The sequence below is a fragment of the Diabrotica virgifera genome, chromosome 2 (genome assembly GCF_917563875.1).
Source record: "Diabrotica virgifera virgifera chromosome 2, PGI_DIABVI_V3a".
Classification (NCBI taxonomy): Eukaryota; Metazoa; Arthropoda; class Insecta; order Coleoptera; family Chrysomelidae; genus Diabrotica; species Diabrotica virgifera.
In genome coordinates, this window is record NC_065444.1 from 191,706,220 (window position 1) to 191,715,908 (window position 9,689).

At 33.4% G+C, this 9,689-nt stretch overlaps 1 protein-coding gene across 1 annotated transcript; it reads left to right on the forward strand.

Moving 5' to 3' along the window:
* The first annotated feature begins 6,109 nt into the window (after window positions 1–6,109).
* LOC114330644 (uncharacterized) lies at window positions 6,110–7,475 on the forward strand. The gene is made up of 2 exons (XM_050642981.1): window positions 6,110–7,396; window positions 7,456–7,475. The coding sequence occupies exon 1, from the start codon at window positions 6,119–6,121 to the stop codon at window positions 7,109–7,111; it is 993 nt and encodes a 330-aa protein (XP_050498938.1). The 5' UTR covers window positions 6,110–6,118; the 3' UTR covers window positions 7,112–7,396; window positions 7,456–7,475.
* The last annotated feature ends 2,214 nt before the right edge of the window (window positions 7,476–9,689 follow it).

A 9,689-nucleotide genomic window follows, 5' to 3' on the forward strand; every position in this document is an offset into this window, starting at 1 on the left:
TTTTTTCAATACATGGGCAACAGCTTTGTTCCAATTTGTGGGATGTATGTTATATATATACTGTTTCTCTGGGGCTGCCCCCCTTCATTTTACCCCAAATTAATTCAGTTGTATTCATCTCGCAATTGTAAGGTGAAGGTCTCAAGACAGTAAAACCATTAGGTCTAGCAAATGAATCAACAGCATATTAGTGATATCCTTGATTATCTCTTTCTACATTTTACTCGTAGCCATTTACCAGAACTATTTATAGCCCAATCAAAGAATAAACTGACCCCCAAAAATATAACGGAAGGATGAAAATTTGGGAATAGGTAGTTGAAATTTTCTATTATTATATAAGAAAAAGTTAACAATTCTACGTCCCCTTCATTTTACAAAAATTAACGGGAATACCCCCTTCTTGGAGGTGAAAAATGTACATTTAAAATAAGTCCGGAATTGGATATAATGACAAATTCTAAGCAACTTTTGTTCTATAGAGTTTTTTCACTAAGTCAATACTTCGAGTTATTTGCGAGTAAATATGTTCATTTTTAACAAAAAAGGAACATGGTTTTTGACAACAACATTAAATTTAATGTAAGTGAGTCGCGTTCAAAGTATTGTTGGTCGATTTTATATTTTGGTAAAAAAATCGCGAAAATCACCCCTAAATTAGCATCCCAAATAAATTTAATCGTTACCACTTCACAATTTACTTTCCTTATGTATTCTTTATAATATTATCTGTAAGTGTCACCTTTTCAAACTGCTTATATTTGAAAAGGATGTAGTTGAAATGGTTCGAACGAGTAACTAATCACGAGTTTATGCAAACTTTGGACAGCCATAGCATAACCAATTTTTGTCTAACAAGAAAACAACAAATCCAAAATATTCAGAAAAGCAAAACTTACATTTTATTACTCTTTGAAATTTTGGATACCATTAACAATTTTTAAGTTATTTTGAAAAAAAAACGAACTTTTTTTCAAATAAAAAAATTTTTAATTTAAAACCAAATTTTTCAAAATGAATATTTTGAACCAATGAAACTTATAGATCACATAAACTGTACATAAGTAAAGTAACTTGTGCAACGGTTACGATTAATTTTATTTGGGAAGCTAATTAGGGGGTGATTTTCGCGATTTTTTACCAAACAATAAAAGAAACCAACAATATTTTGAGCGTAACTTTCTTACCTTTAATGTTAGAAGTATTTTTAAACAACCAAAATAAACCTTTTTTAAACCCCTTAAAAAAGTTTTAATAAGTTTTCTGCGAAAAGTGCTCCGTTCTTTGGTTATTTCACGTTGAATTATTCGATTTGGAATTTGACGAAGAGGAACCTATATTTCATTAGTTACCACTCTACTTCTGCTGGGTCTACATATTTAATATGTACACCATCTTTTTTATTTTTTTATAAGCTATATTTTTGCTAAGAATATTTTTTTCGATAAAATGGTTACTTTTTCAGTTATTTACGAAAAACTGTCCAAAAGCATATTTTTTTGTTAAAAACGAACGTATTATTCACTCGCAAATAACTCAAAAAGTATTGACTTAGTGAAAAAACTCTATAGAACAACAGTTGCTTAGAATTATTTTATCCAATTCCGGACTTATTTTGAAAGCATATTTTTTCACCCCCGAGAAAATATTTTTCACCCCGTATTTCCAATTTTTGTAAAATGAAGGGGATGTAGAATTGTAAACTTTTTCTTATACAGGGTGTCCCAGACTAATTTACCCACGCTATATCTCTTAAACGAATAGAGATTTTCGAATGGGACAAAAAGTGGTCTATTCTGCTAGTAATACACTTTAATATGACGTAGAAAAAAATTATCCACTAAATATTCATCCCTTATTTACAACCCCTCACTTTAATTTTTTTAATAGCACCCTGTATATTTTTTATAGCTTTAGATGTGGTCTTCTATCGCCTATTCAACACATTTTTTGAAAATAAAATCGGCTCGTAAATAACCAAGAAAATATCTGTTCAGTTTTGTTAATTATGTGTCCCAGACCAATTTATCCAGACTATATTTCTTAAACGAATAGAGATTTTCGAATGGGACAAAAGCTGATCTATTACATTTGTAATGCACTTTGATATGGCGAAGAAAAAAAATTATCCCCTAAATATTCATCCCTTAGTTAGAACCCCTAACTTTATTTTTTTAAATAGCACCCTGTAAGTTAGGGATGAATATTTAGGGGACGAGTTTTTTCTACGCCATATAAAAGTGTATTACAAATAGAATAGATCAGTTTTTGTCCCATTCGAAAATCTCTATTCGTTTAAGAAATATAGCCTGGGAAAATTAGTCTGGGACACACAATTAACAAAAATAAACTGATAGTTTCTTGGTTATTTATGAACTGATTTTATTTTCAAAAAATGTGTTAAATAGATGATAAATGACCACATCCAAAACTATAAAAAAATATACAGAGTGCTATTACAGAAATTAAAGTTAGGGGTTGTAACTAAGGGATGAATATTTAGGGGATGATTTTTTTGTACGCCATATTAAAGTGTATTACAAGTAGAATATATCACTTTTTGTCTCATTTGAAAATCTCTATTCGTTTAGAGATATAGCGTGGCTAAATTAGTCTGGGACACCCTGTATAATAATAGACAATTTCAACTACCTATTTCCAAACTTTAATCCTTCCTTTATATTTTTTGAGGTTATGTTTTTGATCGGGCTATTAGTTCACACTAATATAGTTTATTTACATATTTAGCGTATGGCTTAAGTATATTACAGAATATATTAGGGTGAGGCAGATAAAGGGCCTATTAGAAATATCTCGAGAACTAAAGGCAACTGAATTATGAAAAAGGGGGTTTTGAAGACTGATCTATTTAATGAAAATATTTTCTACTATTTGGTATTTCCGGTTATACCGGAAGTTGCTTATGACTTCGTTTTTTTAAATGGGACACCCTGTATCTTTTTATATTTTTGGATTCTCCTCGATTTCTTCTTTCTTAAAATATAAGGTTTTGTAACATTATACAGGGTAGGTTAAAAGATAATTACGTTCTTTTATTAATTTCGTAGCAATATTCACACCCTGTAGGATTGTAGTAGTTTGACATAATAAACTCTATTTATGTTCAAATGATTTCTAATATAGTCTACTGTTGTTAACAATTATTAGTATAGCTAAATTTTTAATTTTAGTATACAGGGCGGGTCGAAACTTGGAATGAGTATTTTCTGAGTTTTCTTAAATGGAACACCCTATATTTTATTATTGTAGTAAAATGATATTTCATGGCACTTTTTTACTTCTTAAGCATTCTCTATACCTGACTGCTTTAATTTGTGCTTAATTGTTAATCGCACCAATCTTAACTTCGATGGTATTTTGATAGCTCCACCATTATTGGCAATTTTAAGTATCAGTCTAGATTAATATGTATTTATTTCCAAAAAATTATTTGTGATTGAATATTTTCACGGCCAACCTAATACAATTTCACATATTTTGTGTTGCAATTAATGCTTGGTTTGAATCACCAATAACTCACAAATTAAAGCAGATAGGTATAGGGAATGTTTAAGAAATTAAAAAGTACGATAAAATAACATTTTATTGCAATATTAAAATACAGGGTGTTCCAAATAAGAAAACTCAGAAAATACTCATTCCGAGTTTCGACCAACCCTGTATACTAAAATGAAAAATTTAACTATACCAATAATTCCTAACAATAGTAGACTATATTAAAAATCATTTGAACATAAATACAGTTTATTATGTCAAACTGCTACAATCCTACACGGTGCGAATTTTGCTACGAAATTAATAAGAAAACGTAATTATCTTTTAACCTACCCTGTATAATATTACAAAACCTTATATTTTAAGAAAGAAGAAATCAAGGAGAATCCAAACATGTAAAAATATACAGGGTGTGCCATTAAAAAAAACGAAGTTGCAATCAACTTACGGTATAACCGGAAGTAGCAAAGAGACCAAAATTTTTTCGTTAAATAGTTCACACCTCAAAACCCCTGTATTCCAAATTTCATATAGGCCCTTTTCATTTCTAGTAGGCCCTTTATCTGCCTCACCCTGTATATATTTAGATTTAGTAGTGATGTGAGTTGTAAAATTACATAACTTACGTTACATAAATTACACGTAACTTACGGTAATATTACATGATACCCGTAACTTAATGTAATTTATGTAATTTTTGGAATTTACGTAATTTATGAAATTTAACGTAACTTATGATAAATTTACATAAATTACCGTAATTTATGTAATTACTGGTAAAATTACATATATTATGGCAACTTATGCGCGCGCAATTGTCGTAAGTGCGGTGCGCCGGTGCCGGCGCGCGCGAACCAGTGGGTGCTATTACGCTCGTCGCTCGTTAGTCGTTCCTTAGTCTGAGTCAGGCAGGTTATGTTTACATTTCTGTTATTGTATGTGTAATGTGTATGTATAAGTTAGTTTTCGACTGTTCTTTCTCTATTCATTCACGCAGCGTTGGTTACTTTACATTTATTTATAAGGAAGCACAGAAACTATAAGGTAAGAAATATATTATTTCTACAAACAGCAAAACACGTGCCGGTGATGTCCATAGCAACCTTAGATTGGGAAACACAGGGGCGGGCCTATCGCATATCGACTGTACGTTAAATCTAACGCGCGTCATTTTATATGTGGCTACAGTACTTAATTCTGAATTCGGTTTACCAAGTTTTATTCGATTTTTTAGATTAGTTTACTGTACAATAACTATAAGAATGATAGGAGCAACGGGGTACTTGTGCATGTAGCATGTGTAATTGAATTACACTGACATAACTTACTAAATAAAAAATTTTGATAACGTTGAGGGCAAAATAATGTAGTTGTCCGATCCAGTATTCTGCTTATTCGAATTTCATTAAATTGTTACACAGATTCAATTTTAATCTTTCTTCTATTTAAGGATGCCTAACAATTTTTTATGCCCTCGTGCCCATCAAATACTTTGAAAAATAATGTTTTTTCCCTTCTTAATGTTTAAGTCTACCTGAATATTTTTTTTAGGTCATAAAACATGGTGAAACGTAAGACAGATATCTGGCTTTATTTTGAAGTGTTACCTGCGGGTTCTTCTAATCAAAAGACCATAAATGTGAGGTGTAAATTTTGCAAGAGTGTACATGCAAAAAATGCTACAAGAATGAAATCTCATCTTCAACAATGCACTTATGTGCCGCATATGATAAAACTTAAATTCAATATTTTAACTCCAAAGTCAAAGGGGAATCACTCTAAATTTCCATTTGAAACATCCATGAAAAAGATCACATCGGCAAAATTGGATAACGATAACACTGATGCTGCTTGTACATCATCAACGGTTTCCACAGCATCAACATCTGCTTCTGATAACATTCATGTGGAAACACCTGTTTGCACAAAAATCAACAGAATACAATCATTTTGTGATCGAATGACACACGAACAAAATAACGAATTGAATATTTTGCTTGCTAGAGCTATTTACACCAGTTCAGCACCACATTCAATTACCGAGAATGAAGATTGGAAATTGTTTTTTAAAAAAATTAGACCTTCATACACCTTACCATCGAGATATATGTTATCAAATCGTCTCCTGACCGAAGAGTACGAGCGAGTTGAAGTTCAAGTTAATGATAAAATTAAGCAAGCTGACAATTTATCATTGCAATGCGATGGTTGGTCCAACTTGCGAAATGAAAGTGTAATTAATTTCATTGTTACAACACCCGAACCGTTATTTGTCAAATCAGTACTAACAAAAGCAGAGAAGCATACCGCAGAATATATAACAAAATTAATGGTTGAAGTTCTGGAGGAGTATGGACCTAAAAAATTTTTCGCTATTGTGACTGATAACGCAAAGAATATGAGGAAGGCTGTGAGACAATGTGAAGAGATGTATCCCCATCTTGTATCATACGGCTGTTTAGCGCACACATTACATTTATTGTGCAGCGATATTTTGAAATTATCTTCAATAGAGACACATTTGTCACATATTATACATATCGTTAAAACTATTAACCAGTGTCAAGTACTGAGAGCTCAATTCACAGAAATAAGAAATGAGATGAAGTGTGGAGTGTCTCTTAGCCTACCTGTAAAAACAAGATGGGGTTCACATGTAAAATGTCTTCAAGATCTGACTAAATGCAAGTCCGTCCTACAACGTCTAGCAATATCTCCAGATAAAACAATTCAAGATAGAATACGCAGCGCAAAAGCAAATTTACTTGATGAAGGATTCTGGATAAATTCTAGCGCTCTTGTTGAATTGCTTAAGCCAATTACTGAAGCAATAACACGTCTTGAAGGAGATTCTTCGTCAATTCATTTGGTTTGTGAAACTTTCGCGAAAATCGGTAGTAACATATCTACTCATTTAGAATGCGTGAAACTAACGGATTGCGAAAAAACAGAAGCGATGGATAAATTTATATCAAGGAAGGAATACGCCCTTCAACCGATCCATTTTGCCGCAGACTTACTAAACCCTCGGTCTGTTGGTGCAAATTTATCATCAGCCGAAAGGATTGAAGCGATGAAATACATTACTACTATGTCAACCACGACCACGATAGAGATTGGTGATGAAGGAGTGTCAAAGATTACTGAGGATTTAGGAAACTATTTAGCTAAAACAGACTTTTTTGGCGAAACATTTTTATGGAACATACTCGATAATGTCTCTTTGGTTACATGGTGGAAAGGATTTTGTGGACATTCATGCCTCTCCAAAGTTGCAGTCAGGATATTGACAATGCCGTGCACTTCTGCGGCAACAGAGAGAAGCTTTAGCTCCCAGAGCAGCATTCATACGAAGAGAAGAAATCGCCTAACAACTCAAAGGGCAGCAAATTTAAATTATATACAATATAATTCAAAATTGCTGAAACGTTCACGACAACATCACATACAAAGTCAATATCCTATAGAAGAGACTGTACAGAACAACGTTTCGATAGAAGGTAGAAACTTACAGAAGGAGATAGAAGTAATTGAAAACCATATTTCCGAAGAGGAAGAATTAGACGAGGTAATTTTAAATTTAGGCATTTTTTAGATATGTGATATGTGCATGTGATATATGCAGTTTGCTTCTTTTCCGATTTTCCAATGCATTCCACCGTTTTCGAATAAAAAATTATAAATCTTATGTTTTCAGACAATATCATCATGGCATTCAAATACAACAGGAAATGGAAATTCCGACGATGATTTTAATTTTGCTGACTTTGCAATGACCGATGATGAAATTGATCAAAGAATGGAAACTAGGGAACAGAGACCAGCACGCATTTTGAGACAAAGCAAAGTGAACATTTTAGAAAACGTCTTAATGAAATCGGTAAATTAGTGTAAACACATACATATTTATTGTTTATATTCCAAAATTATCAATTTCAGGGTAAAGGCACAGAACAACCCCAAAAAAAAACGGAAGTCGAGAAGGATACTTCAGATGCCGAAAACAAGGTAGTTAGATCTGTATATATTATATTATAAACCCATTATTTTTACTCTCTATGTTTACACTTTCCTATTTAATTTCAGGATGCAGTTCTGGATTTGCCGGAGATAAAAAAAATTACACAAGGCTCATTGGAAGAGCAAACAATTGAAACTTCGACGTTTTATAACAAGAAGGTCTCCAGTTGTCTGCGAAAAAGGAAGTTGTGATTTATAAAAGCCGCTTAAAACAAAACTAAAGAACCTATGTTTTCATTTCTTTATTATTTGTATGTATTTCTTATCCACTTTTCTTTATTTCATAAGTATGTAGTTACTTTGTGTTTATTATATTCAATATGAATGCAAACAATTGATTTTTTAATACAATGAACATAAATTACATAAGTTACATAAATTACATCTGGTTTGTAATTTTTGGGTAATTTTACACGTGTAACTTACAATTTCTGAAATTACACGTAATTTCACATCGCTAAGATTTAGGCATTATATAATGCATCATAAACTTTTTCTTTTTAAGTTCCATCTTCTATCGAAGGTTGAAAATCATCATGGCAATGCGGACCCTGTTGACTGCCGCTCTAAATAGCTCTGCACTACTGCATTCGAATCATTCTCGTAAGTTCTTAAGCCAGGATGTTCTTCGTCTTCCCACATTTCGCTTTCCTCGGATTTTGCCTTGCATAATAAGTTGTAATAATGAGTATTTTTGCCCTCTCATCACATGTCCCAAGTACTCAAGTTTTCGTCTTTTGATAGTTAGTATTATTTTCTATCCTTCTAGTTACTTCCACGTTCGACATTCTTTGAATCCATGATATTCGTAGGATTCTTCTGTAACACCAAAATTCAAAGGCGGCCAAATTTAAGTCAAAGGTCGTTTGTTGCAGCGCTTGAGCAGATTGTAGAGGGGGTAACCTGGATCGGAGACGGTTTCCAAGAATATCAGGGATGTCGTTGTGGACTAGAAACTGGCGACTGTCCATTATTTTGTTATATTCTTTAAGTAATGCATGTTCGCAGCGTAGATTGGGTGGTGCTATATAACTAAGGGTAGGTAGCCACATTGTAGAGGTGGGCTTAATTGTGCCTCTTATCATACGCATAGCACGGTTTAGTTGAGTGTCGACCAGGTGGGTATGCCTGCTATTAGTTACACTGGTGCACAGTATTCTGCCACAGGACAAGAGCAGAGGATCTTAAAGTTGATGCTGTAGACTCCCATGTAGTGCCGCCGAGTGTCTGTATTATATTGTTGCGTGTTTTCAATTTTGCTGCTGTTTTCGTCAAGTGTTCTCTGAATGTGAGCGTTCTGTCTTGAGTAACCCCAAGGTATTTCGGGTATTTATTGTCTTTCAACAGCTTGTTATTAAAATACACTCGCAATTCTCTGTTCGTCAGCTTCAGTTTTTGTAGTACTGGGTTTTAGTCTCCATTTCTTAAGGTATTTTCTGAGGATGGATAAGTCATTTGTGAGAGTGATTTCTGTAGTTTCTAAAGGTTGGTGGCTTGTTGCAAGGGTCCAGTCGTCAGCATATCCAAACTTCCGAAATTCGGTTTCAGGCATGTTAGCAACATAGAGGCTAAAAAGTAGAGGGGCAAGGACAGAACCTTGTGGAAGGTCATTGTTAAGTTTCATCTGTCTACTCGTTTCTTTTCCCATTATAACCTGGACGGCTCTGTTTGTCAGCATGTTGTCAATGAGGTTAATTATCTTTCTGCAGGGGATAATACGGACCAGTTTATATATATTAATCCCTGTCTCCAAACAGTATCATATGCTGCTGTTAGGTCTATGAATACTGTTGCTGTCTTTTGTTCCTTCTGAAAACTAGCTTCTATAATAGTTGTTAATGACAGCACTTGGTTCGTACAGTTTCGATGAGGGTGGAAGCCAGCTTGTTCAATGGGGACGTTTTCTAGTATCCTGTGACTAATTCTATTGAGGAGAAGCTTTTCTAATGGTTTATATACCATGCTGAATAGAGCTATGGGGCGGTAGTTTTCTGGCTTATCGTTTGATTTGCTCGGTTTCGGAATTACAGTTATCTTTGTTCGATTAAGTGAGATAGGAATGTTACCTGACTGAAGTATATCATTAAAGAACATTTCAAACCACTGTTTCGTGTATGCACCACTGTGTATCAAGAACTCGTTTTCTTTCCCAT

What these genes read in the sequence shown, in the direction of transcription:
- LOC114330644 (XM_050642981.1), top strand. Translation starts at nt 6,119, where the DNA reads ATGAAGTGTGGAGTGTCTCTTAGCCTACCTGTAAAAACAAGATGGGGT.